This window comes from Aplidium turbinatum, chromosome 10 (assembly GCF_918807975.1).
Source record: "Aplidium turbinatum chromosome 10, kaAplTurb1.1, whole genome shotgun sequence".
Classification (NCBI taxonomy): Eukaryota; Metazoa; Chordata; class Ascidiacea; order Aplousobranchia; family Polyclinidae; genus Aplidium; species Aplidium turbinatum.
In genome coordinates, this window is record NC_137481.1 from 6,601,787 (window position 1) to 6,621,758 (window position 19,972).

General features: G+C 39.3%; 1 protein-coding gene across 1 annotated transcript; it reads left to right on the forward strand.

Annotated features, from left to right (window-relative positions):
* Positions 1 to 16,429: 16,429 nt before the first annotated feature.
* LOC145778549 (uncharacterized) lies at positions 16,430 to 19,417 on the forward strand. The gene has a single exon (XM_082590057.1). It carries the CDS (start codon positions 16,551 to 16,553, stop codon positions 18,210 to 18,212), a length of 1,662 nt encoding a protein of 553 aa, XP_082446183.1. The 5' UTR covers positions 16,430 to 16,550; the 3' UTR covers positions 18,213 to 19,417.
* The last annotated feature ends 555 nt before the right edge of the window (positions 19,418 to 19,972 follow it).

The following is a 19,972-nucleotide window of genomic DNA, read 5'->3' on the forward strand; positions in this document are numbered from 1 at the left end:
GACAGAACTTCGTGACAGGGTAGATCCCAAATTTAACTCTTTAAAACATAACTTCGAACAAAAAGAAAGTGAGTTCTCAGATAGGTTGGATGCTGACATACATCCTGAGGATAGCGCCTCAAACGTAAGCACTAGGATGTCTGAGAGCTCGTCACGGATAGTTACACAAATTAACCTACAGTTAAAACGAGAGGAGCTCCAGATACAAGCTGAGGCCGAAGCGAGAGCTGAGGCCATACGAGCTGAGGCTGCTGCGAGAGCTGCAGAGGCCGCCGCGAGAGCTGAGGCCGAAGCGAGAGCAGCTGAGGCCGCCGCGAGAGCCGAAGCGAGAGCTGCTGAGTTCGCACTCAAAGACGCTCAGTTGAGGGCTGAACAACGTAAAGAGGTAGTTTTAGCTGAATATCGATCAGAGGCGGGCTCCCGGCGTAGCTCTAAGAAGAGCTCTTCTAGGCATTCCAGAAATGAACATCAATCGCAGTTTAATTTACATAACCTTTTCCAAACGCCCGTTCAACCTGTGAGTGGACCAGGGCAATCCACACGTTTTCCAGCTGTTTCAGGAGGTCTTGGGGCCGCGGCTAAGGGTCTTCCGAATGCTGTAGAGCCAAGGTCTGTGAATTACAACCGAACTCCTCCCCCAGAGCGTACAGGTCACGGGGCCGCCATTAGCAGTAATGCTTTGCCCCCTTCACAGTTTTCTGCGCCGCTAGGTTTTGATCGCCCAGCTACACGTAATTTGGGTGGTTGTGAGAGGCGTATTGCGTCTCCTGATGTTAACGTGTGTGAGGATCGTGATCGGGCTGTGCATGTGACTGAGCCCACTCAGCCCCTTAAGGGATATAGCTTGTCTTCTCCCGCTAAATCGAGTTCTCAACAGCAGGATTGCTTTTTTGAATACCAAAACAGTAGGACGTTTTTCGATAAGGCGGCCTTGATTGGTTACGATGGTAATAATATGCCATTTATCTTCTTTAAAAATCGTGTTACGGCCTTAATGGCAGCTTCGCCCTTTAAGGGGACTTGTTTGACTTTGTTACAAGCAGCTTGTGTTAGAACAGCTGCGCAAACGATTGCTAATTTGGTTTCTGACACCCCTGGCTTGTCAGAGGAAGACAGGATAGAAATGTCGTTAGCTCGCTTGTCCCAGCGTTTTGGGGTTCGTGGAGTTACCGAGATGGTATTTTGCAAACTCTGGTGTGTGCAGTCCGGATGATATTGTTTCATATCAATTGCATGGGTTTAGTGAAGCTTCGGCGCAAGGTGGCGCCTGGGAGGCAATGGTTAAACAATTTAAAATCGCATTTTTTCACATTTTGGACTCTTCAATACGTAAGCCCAGTTTTATTGAACTGCTTACGTACACAGGCAGTGCCGTTCGGATCGTGAACGAACGCCCTTTGGTACCTTTGAGTGACGACCCTAGGGATTTTACTGTCATCACCCCTGCCTCACTTTTGACCCCATACTTAGACCCATACTGTGCTGTTGGGCAACCACATGATCGTGACCAACTAAGAAGGGATTATCGGTTCAATTTGTCACTTTCTCATCAGTTTCGGAGTAAATGGATCGATTTTTACTTGCCAGGTCTTTAGGGCCGGAAAAAATGGCTAAAAATGGCCGAGAATTTGGAGCCTGGTCAACTTGTAGTGGTAGGTTCTCTCCAGGACATTGGTAAACGTGGGAAGTATCAACTTGGGAGGGTGCATGAGGTAGTTCCACAAATTAGGAAAGGGAAGCCTGTGGTTCGTAGAGCTAAAGTTGCCGTCTGCAACTATGATGAGAGTATTGGGTTCGGTTCGACTCCCTGATCTTGTGTTACGGAATAGGCTATAATTCATCCGTGCAATGTGGCCTCCAAGATAACAACATGCTACGTACAACTTCACTTACCACAATGCGAACAATGACGTAATGCTGGAGTGAACCGCTTTTTTCAACCGGTTCGGGTTCAGTTAGGGTTTAAGCTAACTCAAATTTTCGGTTCAGTTCCGGTTAAGGTTCAGACAAAATCGCACCAAAACCGGTTTACAAAAATCCGGTTCGGTTCGACTCCCTGCTCAATTTATTATTACAAGGAACAGACAGCACAATCATAGACTTCAAGGACATTATTAAAGGATTATAACTACAAAAATTGCTCTGTCTCCCTCTCTGCCTGTCACCACAAATCGATACCTTGTCATGCAATGTGTTCGAAAAGCCTGTTTACTTATTTGCTTTTATAGGCATAGCAACGTTAAATCAAGCCTAAAATGTATCAAGCTTTGTAATATGCACCTTCTTACCCTCACATCAATTGAACGCTGCACTCCGATCCCACCCATATCAGCTGTACGCGCGTTACGCAAAGCGTGCTAAAGCTTGAAGCAATCACTGCGAGCGTGTTGCTAGGACCCAGTTGTAGCGCCACCAAGTGAATCGCACAACCCCATTGACTAGAATGCAACGCCAACCAATCATAAGCTACGTTTTCTATGACGTGAAAAAGAGCGAAAAGAAGATGATACAAAGCAAATCAAGTGATGGATTTTCTGTCAGCTGGTTGGCTTAGGGGTTAGGGATAGAAAGTAGTTATTTCATTGACGCGGGTTCGATTCCCACCACTGCTATTGCTCTTTTTTCTTCTGTAATTACCAAATCAAGTTCAAAACAAGCATTAACTCTCTGGCTGAGTGCTAGAAAGGTCACAATTGGACGGTAGCCTCTTATAACATGTTCTGATTGGTTGGCGGTTTCATTCTAATCAATTTCAGTGGCAGAATTTCTACTTGTTAAAGTGGCTACCGGTCAAAATAAAGCACTTTTTTTCAAAACCAGTGCTGCCAAATTTTCAAAAAAAACTTCAGCTAAATCTGGTTCAAAAGGGCTGGCTTTAAATGTAGCAAACCTAGCAAACGGTAGCAAACCTCGCAAACCACAAGGTTGCCAGATGGTATTTTTTTTATTTGTATTTTTTTTAATTTCTTGGCGTTTTATTTATCGGGTGCATGTTTTTTAAAACCCTTTTGGATATGTTATTTGTTTAGTGTTGATGTCTTATTTTTATCAGTAAAAAGATATCAAAATCTTTGCTTTGTTGGTTATGGTTAGTTTTGGTTAGTTCATACGTTTAAAGCAATGCCTTTGCGATCAACATTTGTGAGATGTTGAAACTTGAAAGGCAATATTCAGTGTTGTACGCGTCAATGAAATAAATTGACGGCGTCAGCGTTAGCGCGAATTGCCTAAAAACTTTACGGCGTAAAGTACTGCGTAAGCTCTTAAAGAAATTGACGGCGTCAGCGTCAGCGCTAATTTCCAGCGCTATTTTAGCTAGGGTCTCACAAAACGAAAGTATTTGACTTCTAACGAGTTTGGTTTTTGAGACTGTTTCGAGCTGCAAAAAGACGATTTTGTCTTTTTTCGACTCAGATTAACCTAGGATACGATAAACAAACTTGAAACTGCATAATTGGATAGACGAACAGCTGCCACTGCCACAGAAAAGATTGTTCATTGCTATCAGTCTGAAAGTCAAAACGTCAAACAACATTTAACTCTCATTGTGAAACGAGATTTTCCATGCAAACGAAAAATGACGCATAGCGCATGACGCTTAAAATCGGCAAAATAGTTGACGGCGCTATCACTTCCGTCAACTAAAAAATAATCTAACGGCGCTAGCCTCAGCGTCAACAAAAAGTTGACGCCGTCATTTGACGCCGTCAACGTACAACACTGGTAATATTAACGCAATATTTGGTAGTCAGACATTCGGGAATCAGTACTTAATCCCTTAGACCATGGTTGGGTGAGTTCACTAATCAGTGGTTCTTTAAAAACCGGGCTGCAGACGATAAATAAAACTTAACTTTTGCAGACGACCGTAGTTCCAGCCCTGGGCTACGCCGTATGACACAAAACGAAGAAGTTCCTAATGACAAGTTTTTGTGTGTGTTTAGAATGTAAGGAATATTTTGTAAACGAAACTGGTTTTTCCAAAAGTTTTGATCATTTTGAAGTGTGTTTAAAATGCCTATATGCTTTGGCTCTTTTTTGGGCTACTTGCAAAAAAATGGTTTGAAACGTGTTTTTGGCTGGGTAATTTTGTGGAATCTGGCAACTCCACAAGGTTTGCTTCTTTAAATGTTGCAAATCTTGAGAAAGGTTTCTACAATTGATGGCCGATGAGGTTTTCAACTGTTCATAGTTTGCATCAAATAGATAGGCCTAGACTACAGACAACCTTATCATTAGGCTACTTGCTGCTAGTCTTAATCTATCTTCTTTAGGGAGACTATGAAAACCTATTGCGGTAGGCTTTCAAATGCAGAAACCTTCTCAAGCTTTGCGAGGACTTCGGAGTTTGCGACATTTAAAGCAGTGCTTCCACTTTGAAGAATTTTATCCCAAAAAAGGGATTTTTCAACGCTTCGAAGGATAAAAAAGGGAAATGAAGATCGGAAGGATTTTTCGGGGATTTTGTCTTAAAAAGGGAATTGTAGTTTTTAGCAATATTAAAGAAAATTTTATTAATATTTCCATTCAAAAGTTCTAAAAACGACTAGAATAACGATGATCAGCTGGTTCCGTCGCCACTCGCCATCCGAAACCTCCTCTCACTCTTTTTCCTATTCTTGCCTTTCCGTCACTCGATTTTTATTCTCGCCATTTTGGTAATTGGACGTGAGTGAGTTAGTTTTCAGGGTACGAAATGAAGGTAGGCTACCAAGTGTTCAGGGTACGAATTAGGTTGCACCCATAATAGGGCTAGCTAGGCTGTGTATAAGACATGTATAATTGTACCGTATGGTGTACACAGTCAGACTGAGTCAGTATCATGAATAGGCCTAGTATCTTAAAGTTTTTCATCAGTCTCAGATGATTGTGAAGACGTTACTGACAAAGAGAAAAAAGAGATAGCCTCGCCTTATAGAGTTGAACAAGTTAGCGCATCAAGGAAAACCGAACTAAACACAAAAATAAATTTGTTAATCGATGGATAATAATTCGTTACTGCACATTTACCACCTGTGTATTTTCGGTGTTAGGGATAGGTTAAAGAGTCCGTGTGGGAAAGATGAGAGTGGTTATTGGTAAATGATGTCCAGGACTCCAGGTGATTAATATCCCAAAAACGACTAACTAACAAGCGGTTTTTTGGCTAGACAGTGAACAAAGGAAGTAAACCATGTTATTGTAAAATATGTGCTGTTTTGTGTAGCCTACTGTTCTAATTAAACAACGTTGCTTCGACAAAACGTTGCTACTGAAAAAAATCAAGCTAACCTTTGTAATTTATTCAGCAACTTTATCTTATCAGATTGAGTTTGTCAACTAAATCAGCCATGCTATAGCCTAGGTACTGCCTGCAAGGTTTTGTTTTTTTGTAGCGATTTGTATACTGTACCACTTCTTCAATTTACTGATTTTCTGTTCTTTCAGGTTAAAACGTAACTTAGGTGAGATTAAAATAACTTTAAAGTTGTACTGGCACTTTTTTTACGGTAGGTAACTTAAATAACGTCAAAAATAACCTTGCCTATGAAGGAAATTTTGAAGGATTTTCGACTGAGAAAAACAGGATTTTTCAGGATAAAAAAGGAAACTGAAGAGGATTTATCAATTGTCAAAAGTGGAAGCACTGATTTAAAGACGCCGCTGAGAAAACCTCATAACTATCAATTGACGAATGCACAGACCTTATTAAAAGTCATAGCCTAGATAAGAGCTACCATCACTAGGTAATTGTACAAATTTACAAACCTTGTGAGGTTTGCGAGGTTTGCTAGGTTTGCTACATTTAAAGAAGCAAACCTTGCAGAGTTGCCAGATTCCACAAAATTACCCAGCCAAAAACACGTTTCAAACCAATCCCAAAAACAAACCATTTTTTGCAAGTAGCCCAAAAAAGAGCCAAAGCATAGGCCTATAGGTATTTTAAACACACTTCAAATGACCAAACCTTGGAAAAACCAGTTTCGTTCACAAAATATCCCTTACTTTCTAAACACACACAAAAACTTGTCATTAGGAACTTTTTCGTTTTGTGTCATACGGCGTAGCCCAGGGCTGGAACTACGGTCGTCTGCAAAAGTTAAGTTTTAGCCTATTTATCGTCTGCAGCCCGGTTTTTAGAAAACCAGTGATTAGTGAACTCACCCAGCCATGGTCTAACTAAGGGATGGAGTACTGATTCCCGAATGTCTAACTACCAAATATTGCGTTAATATTAACTTGCAATAGGCTATCTCACAAATGTTGATCGCAAAGGCATTGCTTTAAATGTATTTATATCAAAACTAAAAAAGCAGAGATTATGATATCTTTTTATAGATGAGAACAGAACATCTGCAACATCAACACTAAACAAGTAACATGTTCAAAAGGATTTTAAAAAACATGCGCCCGATAAATAAAACGCCAAGAAATTTAAAAGAATACAATAAAAAATACCATCTGGCAACCTTGTGGTTTGCGAGGTTTGCTACGTTTGCTAGGTTTGCTACGTTTGCGAGGTTTGCTAGGTTTGCTACGTTTGCGAGGCTTGCTAGGTTTGCTACGTTTGCTAGGTTTGCTACATTTAAAGACGGCCCTAGTAACAAATGTTCATGGAAAAAGCAAGTCGATCAAAGCAAAATCAAAGCCACGTGATTGTAAATGCAAAATAATGATAAGCCTACCGGAGCAATGCTCATTACACTGTGTAACACAAAACTGTCTTGGGGTAAAAAACATTATTTTCTGATTTAGTATAGCCTAATTAAATAAATAAAAATGAGCATACAAAAGTTCAAATTTCGGTTTTGACTTGATGAGATTAATTTATTGGATTTTTGTTTGGCTAGTTGGTTTGATTTTGAATCCTTCTCCTCGGACTGACAAAGCTTTGATAGGTTATTCATTCCTGATAGTTTTGCATACATGTAGAGGTTCTTGGCGCAGGGCCGGTAACCGAGATAGACAGAGTGAACTTTTCCAATTGTTGAAATGTTTTCTGGCGATGGAATTATCACATTCATTAGATGCCGCTGAATGGAGAGCAGTCCTTGAAATGCGTTGCTCAAGCGCACACCCCGAGAGCCGAACTAGCGCCGTGTGCAGGGGCGTTGACAGGGGGGTCTAGGTGGTACTTTTGGACCCGGGCCCGGAATATTTAAGGGGCCCGGATTTAAAAAATTCCTCGCGACTTCAGACATTATCAAGATCTTAATGTAACTAGATCTAAAGGAATTGCCATCAGAGGTTAAAACAGACATCAGATGGTAAAGTACCAGGCCTCCTTCTGGGTACCGGGCCCACTTCAGCTTTCTGGTGGTAAAATAACCACTTCAGCCACCAAACAGCAAAATAAGAATTTAGTCTAGTATAGTGATTTCCCTAACCACGAATATTACCCGAAACACGAATTTCAAAATAAACTGGCTAATATTTGTTCAAACTCAAAAACTGAAATGGCACATGTAAGAAGATTGCTATCCCTATATCTGCACTAAAAATTAGACCAAAACCCGTTTTCAGATTGCAGCAATCAGAAAATGTTTGACCTAGGCCCAAACACCTTTCCCAAATCGAATTGAAAACTTTCTGACTGTCTGCATCAACTTTGCTGTAAATTCTCTTCTGGTGAGCCTAGAATGACCAGTGAAACATCAATTGAATCGGGAAGTAATACTCTAGCGCCATGTGACAAATAAAAGTTTAAAACTGCAACCGCTATAGATACAGATAGTTAGTTTTGCGGTTTAAGAAATCTTAATACTGCGCAAGATTTGTTAAATGACCACGCTTTAACGACATCAATAAAAGTTTGTACACATTACAGGGCTTTGGAGCCGGAGCCCTGGAGCCGTGCATTTTCGCCAGAGCTCTATGTGAAATTCAAGTGGAGCTGGAGCAGGATAGCTCCGGCTCCGATGTATTTCACAAGATGCTACTACTACTGGCTGAATTCACATAATTTAACAGCAACCCTTCACTAAATTAAGAAGTTATTTGCGTAATCAGACGTTGAATTAACAAATATGTTTTGAAACGCAGTTCTGCATGATATTTTGATGAAAGTATCTTAAATTTCATAAAGTTGTGCCATTTTGTAGCAATAGTTGACTACAAATAATTTTAAGCTTTAGAAATTAAGTTGATATGTCGTCATTATTTTAATAAAAGCACTTTTCCGAGGCTGGAGCCGGAGCAATATGGTATTAGTAAGCTCAGGAGCTGGAGCTAATTTATGATAAAGGAGAGCGCTGGAGCTGGAGCAACGTAACATTTACGCCTGCTCCAAAGCCCTGGTACACAACCTTTATATTCATAGCATTGTCGATGAAGGGGGCCCGAAAATAAATTGGTGCCGGGCCCAAGAAATCCTGTCAACAGCCCTGGCCGTGTGATCTTGATTGAGTGATTGATTGATTGAATTTTTATCCTCGGACTGGGAAAGCTTCTTGCAGAGCTTAATCCTGGGCCTGGCAGTTTCGCATACTTGTATGTGTAGAGCCATGTGCACAATAAAGTTTTGAATTCGATCAACCTCCATAACTTCTCCAAGAGCTTCGTTTTTACTTCGCTGGAGACTCGTTGCTGAGTGTTTGGACGTGTGCTGCCCAATGCTAAAACTGACAATCAAAATATGTAGCCTATACTTCGCATTAGACTTGTACCTAGCCTACTGTATTTGTTTGTTTGTCAGAACAGACCCCCGATCTTTCTAGCTCGCTTCGCTCGTCGCCGGTTCCTACCTTTTCTGGTGAATGTCCCCACCAATTTTAGAGAGCGATCAGCGCCCATGTGCAGAGGCTTTGAATCACTGACGCAGGCCCGGTTACCGAGATTGACAGAGTGAAGTTTCCGATTGTTGAAGTCTTGTTGCCGGGGAACTATTCCATCCATTAGATGCCGCTGAATAAAGAGCAGTCCTTAACGTGCGTTGCTCAAGCGCACACCCCGAGAGTCGAACCAGCGCCACTTGATCTTGAAGCTTCTATGTTCCAGAAGTGACGCGCTAACCAATTGAGCTATCGGGGCGGTGCGCTTAACTAAGCTATCGGATTCGTGAGCTTAACCACTGAGCTAACGGGGCTAACTTGCCTTTTTAATGCAGTGGCTGCCAGTGTTTTTTTTTTAATCAACATAGGCTAGTAACCTAGTAGCCTATATGTAGTAAAATCTAATATTACTTATTGTTGTCTGTATTGTCATAATGAAACAATGACGATAAACATTGTTTCAGAGTCAGTTAAAGAAAAAATGCATTAACAAAAAGAAAACATTTAGATGAAAGGCGATTTAAGCAACCACAAACACGATAGGATACTAAATAGAATGTTGCAAATAGCTCGAAGCTGCAGGTTTTTGTCTGACTCTGTTTAGTTCTGTTTGTTTTTATTTCTGACCATCACAACAAAAAGGCTACGTTCAAATTGTAGCCTACTGGCAATTTTCAAGTTTGTACCACCAACCCACTTTTCACGATAAAATACGTATGAACCCGATGCTACAGATTCTTGGTCAAATTTATTACAGAGCAAAAGAATTTTTTTTGAGATTGGCGATGATACATCAGTTTACTTTTAAGTAAAATGTTAGTCCCCATCTATAGCCTACTTTCATTGTAGGCAATCTACTGGCCATCATAGCGTTCCTCAAAGGACCTGATATCTTGATGATACCTTTCACCTTGTTTCTCTGAGCAATCGCTCATGTTATCTTTGAATTCATCAAGGTGAGCATGTAGCCTAGTGCGTTTAGGCTACGGTACTACGAGAGATTACTTAGCTTATATACAGTAGTAGGCTAAGTCATTAAAAAAGATCACATCATTTTGGTTATTTGATATTGAGTTTCAAGAAAAAGCGGTTCTTTTGTTGAATTTGCTTTTCTTGACTGGCATGTGATGCTGTGCGTTGTGAGAGTATGCAAGTGTATTTCAGGACAGTATGTTTTTGAAAGTTCCCATCACAGTTGTTTAGTGTCCATTTGCAGTGTTGTAGGCCTACGCGTCAATGAAATAAATTGACGGCCTTAGCGTTAGCGCAAATTTGCCTAAAAACTTTACGGCGTAAAGTAGCCTACTGCGTCAGCTCTTAAAGAAATTGACGGCGTCAGCGCTAATTTCTAGCGCTATTTTAGCCAGGGGGTCACAAAACGGAAGTATTTTGCCTTACCAAGTTTGGACTAACAATAGCTATAAATAAAGAGCAGGTATTATGTTTTGATATTAAAAAAAGGGGAGATTACTTTAAACTCGTATCAACGTAAAGTCAATCGGGGATCCGCGTAAAGCAGATACAAAAGCATCAAAAATTTAAGAAAAATGTGAACACTATAATATAAACGACGACCTTTTAGAGTACATGTTAATTGTATGAGTACATGCATAAAAGTGAGACAAAGTCCAATTTGAAATTCTTCTGTTGCAAATAATTTCAAATATTTCAGAAGAATTTCAAATTGGAAAAATGCAACAGAAGAATTTCAAATTGGACTTTGTCTCACTTTTATGCATGCACTCATACAATTAACATGTACTCTAAAAGGTCGCCGTTTAGCCTATATTATAGTGTTCACATTTTTCTTAAATTATGTTTTGACACTGTATTGTAATTAATTGCTTAGCTTATTAGTTATTTCCTTGTAGAAACACAAGCATTTCAAAATGTTTGGCTGACAATCTGCTGCGTTTGGGACATGAGCCAGATGCCACCATCAAAAGAGCCATAACTTATATGGCTCGCGCGTCACAGGTTCCCGACCTCTAGAATAGACCATCAACTGCTTGTGTATTCGACTTCTAACGCGATTGGTTTTTGAGAGAGTTTCGAGCAGCGAAAGCAGCGTTCGTTAACGTGCTGGTAGATTTATATCGACTTTTGTAGTTAGTATCTTTTTCGTCCCGGACGCGTTAATGACGAAAAATAAAATGATTGATTGATTGATTGATTGAAAGACGATTTCGTCTTTTCTCGACTCAGATTTCCCAGAATTCGAAAAACAAACTTGAAACTGCATAATTGGATAGACGAACAGCTGCCACAAAAAAGATTGTTCAGTCTGAAAGTCAAAACGTCAATCGAAATTTAATTCTCATTGTGAAACAAGAGTTTCCATGAAAACAAAAATGACGCATAGTGCGTGACGTTTAAAATCGGTAAAATAGTTGACGGCGCTATCACTTTCGTCAACTAAAGAATAACTAACGTCGCTAGCCTCAGCGTCAACAAAAAGTTGACCAACAAAACGTTGACGCCGTCAACGTACAACACTGTCCATTTGTTATGGTATTGACTAATTGAGAGAATCTATCCTCGGACTGACAAAACTTCTTTGAGAGCTTCATCTTTTCAGTTTTGCATAGCCTAGCCTACTTGTGGAGGCTTTGAACCACTGGCGCATTGGCTCATCGAATCTGACAAAGTGAAGTTTCATATAGATGAAGTGTTGTTTTTTGCGAGTTATTTTATTCTCTCGGTACTGCTAAATGGAGAGCAGACCTTGATATGCGTTGTTCAAGCCCACACCCAGGGATGGAGGAACCATTTTTAAAGTAGGTGGGCCCAGAGGCGCAGCAGTCAAAGTCAAACCAACTTCTGGGGGGTTTCGCCCCCCAGACCCCTTTAGCATTGCTGCATTCCAAATACTTTATATCATTTATACATTGAGTTTTCATGATTGCCTTTCGTACCAACAAGCAAAAAGTTTCCATTTTTGTGCCCAATTTGGCCAAAACATTTACAAATTGTTAAATTGCTTTATAATGCTGTACAAAATATGGCGATGAACACACAAATAAGAAAGAAATAATACACACGCAGTTATAATACCACCTGGGATAAATAATCTGCAGCATTATACAGTAGTCTGTGCGCATATGTAACAGCCACAGCCAGTGGCGAACGCAGGTTTTCTGAAGGGGGGGGGGGGGGGTATTGAGAGTAGCTTAGCCAGGAATTTTGAAAGGGGGGGTTTCGACGACCGGCGGGCGAAGCCCAACGGCGTTTTCGTCTAAGACGACACTCAGCGGCGGGGGGTCTGGGGGGGCCTCCCCCAGAAACTTTTGAAAAATTACTTTGAATTTGGTGCATTCTGAGAGCATTTTCAACAAAAATGTGGGTATGAATATTCCTGTAAAATGGTGCTGTCCGGTGGCATAGCAAAAGGATAAGATCATGTTTTCTTCGGCATTTTTCGGAAATAAAGCTAAGTCTCTATGTTTTCTTGTTGTTAATTCCTGGCTGAGATGTTTGAATGTTTGATATTGGCAAAACTCGCTCTTTTAATGCAGTTTTGTTTAAAATTTGGCTAGTTTTTTTTAGACTAAAAGCATCATTCTCAAGCATAAAGAGACTGAAAGCATCATTCTCAATATCGTGACGTCACACGCGTGCCAAAGGGGAGTTGTAACCTCAAACCCCTCCCCCTTGGCTAGACCGCTGGCCATTGATATCCCAGACGTTTTCATGATATCCCACTATGGTTTTAGTTTAGACTTTATCCATTTCTTTCTCACTATAATAGGCTTACAGAACACTGTGCTACATTGGTATACCTGGGGTGGGGTAGGTGGATTGGGCCATGTATTTCGTATTGGCTTAGTCCAGGGGTTCTTAACCGGGGGTAAATTTACCCCCTGGGGGTAAATTTCACCTACGGAGGGGGTAAATTTACTGAATCATAAATTAAAGCAAACTTCATTTTTTCAGTTATTAAAAAACTGGGAGTGTTGCACTCGATTTTCATTCAAATTTATGCTTAATGTAAATTTCTGTCATTTTCGAGGAATTCTTGATGTGCGAAAGTTGAGAGACGACTACCAAACCGGTTAACGTTCTGGAAAAAATGGATAATTTCTTTCAACAAAATAATATATCCTGGAATCATGTGGGTTCACTTTGCACAGACGATGCCCCTTCTATGCTCGGTGCTAAGTCTGGCTTTACAACTCTGGTGAAAAAACAAAACACTCACCGAACATCATTTCTACTCACTGTGCCCTTCATCGACATGCACTGGCAAGTAAAACCCTTCCAGAAAATTTGAAAGCAGTATTGAAGCATGTGGTTGAATGTGCGAATTATATCAGGGCACGTACTTTTTAATCATCGTCTTTTCAAAGTGGTTTGTGATCACATGTAATCAAAACACTCTGTTCTCCTTTATCACACCGACGTTCGGTTGCTCTCTCGGGGTCTTGTTTTGTCTCGAGTTTTCGAACTACATGGTGAAATCGAGATTTTTCTTCGAGAACGCAAATCCCCGTTGAGTAAGCACTTTGGCGACAACAAATTTATTGGTGCATTGGCTTACTTGACAGACATTTTTTCAAGTTTTAACCAGCTCAATATGCAAATGCAAGGAAAAGTGTTACCACTATAGATGTATATGATAAAATTCAGGGCTTTCAGGCAAAATTAGATCTGTGGAGTAGAAGAGTTCAAAAAGAAATTTACCCAAATTTTCCAACATTTGATGATTGGAATATCAGAAGTCGCAACGAGATTTCAGACCTCAAAGTCGAATATGCCAGCCAGTGGCGTAGCCAGGAAAAAAATTTTGGGGGGGCCAAATATTTGATGAATTGAAGAGAACGACAATGTGTTGGATTTAAGACATCGCCACCTGATGTGCAGTGGCGTATCCTGGGGGCTTGAGCAAGGGGAAGCAATGAAACTGGTGGGGGTTAGAGCGTGCCGAAGGCACGCGTATTATAGGGGGGTCCGGGGGCATGCTCCCCCGGAAAATTTTTGCAAAATTACACTTAAATAATGGATTATAGCGCTTTCTGGAAACACTTTTAGGGTAATATTTGTATGAAATTTATTAGCAGATAAACAGCTATTAACTTATTAAAGGTAGCTCTTACACACGAACGGGCAAAATCTGCGGCTAAAATTAGAGAACACCAAAAACTCAGCTACACAAAAACCCAACAGAGTAAGCCATTCTGAAATAGCTTCCACAAATTAGTTAAAAGAAACGTAAATCGAGTACCTAAATTTTGCGCGATTTAGGATTTACAAAATTTATTGGTGTCTTTCTGTGTGTCTAAAACAAGTCCTTGGGGTGTTAATAGCCAGATGTCTTGGAAAACGTTATAAATTTCTACAAATTTTATTATATTTTCAACAAAGGGCTCAACTTCGGAATCCAAACTTTGAAAATTTGGGGGGGGGGGGGCCATGGCCCCCCCCCCCTGGCTACGCCTATGATGCCAGCACCTTGCCGCCTTCAAAAGGAACTTTGACGATTATTTCGAAGGTGAAAGTTTTAACAGTAGGCTACTGCTCTTTGGATAACTCATCCCTTCGAAGCCAAGTTAGAAAGTATTGCTGACGATGATCTTTGCAAAGATGAATTGATCTTCAATGTTCAACAACGCTTTGTTCCAAATTCTTACGTGCAATGGTGACTTTTCCAAGTTTTGGTGTGGATTAGTCGAAGAGTTTCCTACGCTGACTAAGCGTGCATGTGAAGTTATTATACTTTTTCCAACTACATATCTGTGTGAACCAGGGTTCTCTTCATTGTTGACTATTAAATCAAAACATCGATATCTCGCTTAGCTCCCAAATACGACATACGAGAGCTCTTTCAACGACTGTTCCTAGAATCTCCAAAATTGTTCGTGGAAAGCAAGCACAAAAGTCTCACTGATTGACTGTTGAAATGGCGTGTCAGTTATTAATAAAACAAAAAAATTAAACGTTCTTGTGTACTTTTATCATAGTTATATTAGGACATTTGAGTAGACTTTATGTTTCACAGGACCCCATCAAGAACAATCGTGTCTTCGGCAAATAAACAGCTTGTTTCAGATATTTGCCAAGGTAAATCCAGACAAAAAAGGATGTTTTGCATTTCTTTGCATGGTTGACTGGACACGATGACATCACAAGGGGCCACCAAAACGGTGGGGGTAAATTTTACTTTTTTCATTCGGCAAGGGGTAAACGAGACAAAAAAGGTTAAGAACCCCTGGCTTAGTCTATATTGTTAATTGCTTTGACAGAGCAATGCAAAACATATTTTGCATTACTCTGTCAAAGCCTGCAGTATTATGTGCCTGCAGTATTATGTGCATAGGCTACACAGCAGCTGCACCACCAATATACAAATATAGGCTAATAGGCCAACTAGTATCAAACAACAACAAGGTTCCTTCAACTGTCACTATATAGGTGACTGCTACTGTATTACAGTTGAAATTTTTTCCTAAAAAAGTTAATAATAGGATTATTGAAAGCAATAAATTCTTGGCAAATTAAGGTGAGATTAACCTGATCGATTAAGTTTTTGTGAATGTGTTCAACTGTTCATCCTATGGTTCAAGTGCTCTTGGGTTATCTGCTTTTTAAGTAATTTTTCTCCACTCTGTGGCACGAAAAAGACCTTTTTGCGGTAGCATTAAACATAAAGATTTTCAGGTAAAACTGTATCAGTTTTGATAGATTTATGTAAATGTTTTATCTATTTTAACAGCTTGAGTTCGTTTTAAAGAGAAATAACACCAATATCCTCATCTAGCCTGGTTTAAGCAGGTATTGGTTTAAGTGCCTTCTTTTAGAGACAAAGTTGCTGCATCTACCCTTGCTGCAGCTAAAATTACTTTCTCTGTATCACAAAAAACTGCAAGTTATCTTGGTCAAATGTTTCGCTACCTTTTCAAAAATATTTGGCCCTTCAAAAGTGGGTAGGCCAGGCCCAACCAGAAAATAAAGTAGGTGGGCCCAGGCCCACGTGGTTCCTCCATCCCTGCCCACACCCCGAGAGTCGAACCTGTTTTTTTTTTGTCGTATCCAGGCTTACACCAGGTGGTTGCAGATTTAGATTAAGTGAACGGGAAGGCAAGGAAGTCAATCTTCGTGTCCACCTTCAGGCATGTCTTTAAGTGTCCTGCCAAAGACACAGCCGCATGCTCTTGAGCGGTATCGAACCAACGCTCTTTCGATTGCCGTTCCAGGGTTCTCACCATTTGACTACGCAGTCGAACCTGTGCTGTTTGATCTTGAAGTCTCTTTGTGAAGTCGAGCGCTTAACAAACTGGGGTGCATTTGCTTTGGTGAGCAATACCTGGAGATTTAGTCAGTTGCGGGCATTTTTGCAGATATAAAAGATTATTTGATAAAAATAATATTTTTGCACTGAACTGATTGGTTGCACATTTCTTTTGATGTTAGTCAATTAGTTTTGTTTTCAATGTTGGCAACTTTGTTTTAAAAGCCTTCTGATTTAGCGCCTTCAACTTTTGCAAACAATGAAAGGATTTATGACGCAACAAAAAAGTTTCAAGCACTAAATTGAATGATTATAGCTGTGCAGCTCGTTTGTGGAAGTGTTGCCTTGTCAACTTTTTATCAAGCGTAGATGATGCTACTGTTAATTAACTGCTAATGCTTTTTTTCGTATTACTTCAGCTAGCAGAACTAGTTCAGGCAGCAAGTATTCATAACTCAGTAGTAAAACATCATGCTACACTTATCGCTCCTTCCGCTCTTACTGAAGACGATAAGAGACAAATTGTGACTGAAATCAATAAATATCGTAGTAGGGTATTGCCAAGCGCAACGAATATGTTGGAGATGGTTTGGAATAAAGAAGCTGCAAAAGTAGCTGCAGCATTTTCCAACAAATGTCAGTGGGGGCACAACCCTTATTGGAACAGAAAGGTCAAAGATTTTCCTGTTTACTTAGGTGAAGCAATACATTACAAAGTAACTGTATTACCTGTAAAAGATGCAATTTCTCGGGCGATTTGGGATTGGAATAGAGAAAAGTATAACTATAATTATGAAACCATGTCATGTAATAGAGGGACTTGCTCGCGATACACACAAATGGTTTGGGCAAGTACATATGCGGTAGGATGTGGAATGAGTACTTGTAGAGACATGGAAATAGAACGAAAAGTGCGAACAAAGGCTCAAATATTTGTTTGTAATTTTGGACCACAAGGAAACCATTACAGAGCTAAACCTTATCAACAAGGGAGATCATGTGAGGCCTGCCCAAATGGTTATGCTTGCCGAACAAGATTATGCAGCAATCGCACTGGGCTGTTCGTGTCGACACAGCAAGCTTCTTCAACTGTGCCACCTTTATTTTTTGGTGGGTCTCACTTAACAACAAAAGCTCTAACTTCACCAAAAGTAGACAAACGTGCAAAAACAAAACCAGACGGGCTGGTAACATCACCGGCTATTGATGGTTTTCATTTTAAAACCTTGGGATGGACGTCACCAGCTATTGACCAATGGGCGATTTTAAATAGAGTATGGACATCACCTTTCATTGATCATCCACACAACGTTAGAATCAAAGGTAATGCTATGTTTCCTTCAGCACCTCGTAGGCCACCGATTTTGACATCACCGGCTTTCGATTTTCGACCAGCAGCTACCACCACAGCATCGTATACTTCCCCGGCAGTTGACAACGGAATGATCAGACTTAAGGGGGTAGATATAATTGAAAAAACAAGTAACCATAAAATAATTGACTCAACAACTCCCGGTGTCCGTACATTAAATCTTCATCAGGACAAAGGCTTGATAATGCCAAATGTAATAAAACAAGAAACTACGGTTTTGGCAACTCAGCCAATGAATTTGAATAAAGAAGCTTCAACATCATCTGATGTTCACATAAAGCTTAAAGGTCATCAGCTGCCTAAACCAACATCTGTTGGAAGAACTGCACCATTCATTCCATTAATCATTCCAACAAAAAAAGCTATGATAACACCACCACCATTAGTGCTTGGACCTCATACTAAACCACTGGCATCTTTTCCTTTTTACCATGGGAAAAATCCTAATCCTACTCCTGTCAGAGCAACTCCATTTCATGACATCCCTGTTTATCCAACTAGAGCATTTCCAGCATCACCACCAGGGCTTCCAATGCCTGGATTTGTGAACCCAACACCTAGTCCTAGACCATCCCATCCCACACAAAAGCCAGGAAGTAAACCAAACTCTGTAACAAAGCGGATTTTAACAACCCTTTGCTGTGGTGGAATTCATGGTAATTACACACTTGGGCCAAACGATACCAACAGAATTGAAAATGAGGATGAATTAGAAAAATATCGTACTATTGTACACCCCATTCCACGTGGCCAAGTGTTTACATGTTCTTCAGCAATGGCCATAGACATACTCATTGATCCATTAAAGCTTTCTATGTATCATCTCAGTTGGTTTGCCTATGTTCATTTAATAAAAATTACCTAATATATGTTATTTAATCATGCTTATCAAGGCTGTAATCTGAAAGATATACAGTATAGGCTAATTTTGGTGGTGACTCAGTTTTACAACATTGTTTTCTTGCTAGACCAAAACAATTGTATGCAAACTACTACCTGTTTGTTGACGGCATAAGCCTTAAAAATTATGATTGTATGACAAAAGTACAATCTCTTAGAATTAGACATCAATCAACCATCTTTTTGCTCAAAACCCACTAGCACTAGTCAATTTGACAATGATGTTATATAAGCTGGCTATGTTGATGGTTATGCTTTGACATGTGTAGAAGAACCATTCTTATCAGTTGGTTATATATTAATTTTGATTTTATTGCAAGAATGCTTGTTTTAATTTTGAAAAAGTAGATGTATTGACAAAACTTCAAATTACATGCCATAGGTTCTCATTTATTCAATTGAAAGCAAAATGAAATGTATCAAACGAAATATCTTGCATGAGAAGTTAATTAGGCTTAAGAATCCTTGCTGATTTTTTTTGACTTTACATTGTGTGAATGCATTACTTATAAGAAGTCAATTTTATTACCAACAAGTAATGTATAGGTTAAATATCAGGGCCGTGGAGTTGACAAATTAAGGTGTATATACTTGGAGTGAACATTAATCTTTAAAAATTTATGAAGTAGAGATTTTTTGTCTTACTCATGCTCTGGAAAACATCACTACACAGTCTGTAATGTGTTTGTTGATTTATCTCTTCCATCATAAATCTATACCAGCTACATATTTAAAACATATTTTTTCAAACAAGAAATCTGAAATGTGATGAAATGATATATTATAGTGTAGTTTTGAAAACACTTTGTCATTTTCATGTTTCTTTATTTTTTTTTATAGCTATTGCACATCAAAGTTGATGTTTTATTGTATGCTATTTCTGGCATAACTGCAACACAATAATATTGTTTGTTTTGTTTCTAATTTTATTTATTGATTTTTGTTATCTTTTTTGTATTGATTTTTTGTAGTATGATATATTTTGAGTTGGTTGTTGAATCGTTTGACTGTGTCACTTTGCATCAAAGCACTTTTGTTAAAAATAAAATGTTTATTTTTTGAAGTAATACCTATATCGACTTAAAATGAAATGGCAATGATTCTTGTTGGCCATATAGGCTATACAAAGCATACTTAGAAATAGACGCTTATTTTTGCAATTTGTTTTATCAAAAAAAATTTTTCAGTACCTATGTTTTCCAAATTGTTACGTGCTTGTGAAGTTTGTACCAACTTGAAGCTTATTTTTTAAACAGAGAAGAAAGTAAGATGTACGGTACTTGTCATAAGGTAACTATTGTCATGACTCATTAGTTACTTTAAAAATGATCATTTTATTCGAAAGCCTTAATCCAAACGTTTGAAACATCAATTTTGCATTTTTTGAATTTAATTGTTTTTGAAGATTGAATGAGGCTGTTAAATTTTCATCATGTTTACTGTGTAGGCCTACACTAAAATTATTATCACATGAAGTATGATCATGGATTATGATGATGGAAATGTTATTATTTCATATTACTTCTACAAAAACTAGATGGCAATGATGATGTATCTTTGTTATATTCTAGGGAGGTAATCCTGTTACATGTTTAAGAAGTTTCTTTCATCATATTTAGGCTACAACACATAATGTTAGGCATCCAGTTTGACTTAAAAATTCAATTAGCAAAGTGACTATTGATAAATTACCTTCTGTTAGGTTAAATTTGTACGGAATGGCGT

Coding starts and splice junctions, on each gene's coding strand:
- LOC145778549 (XM_082590057.1), top strand. CDS start 16,551: ATGTTGGAGATGGTTTGGAATAAAGAAGCTGCAAAAGTAGCTGCAGCA.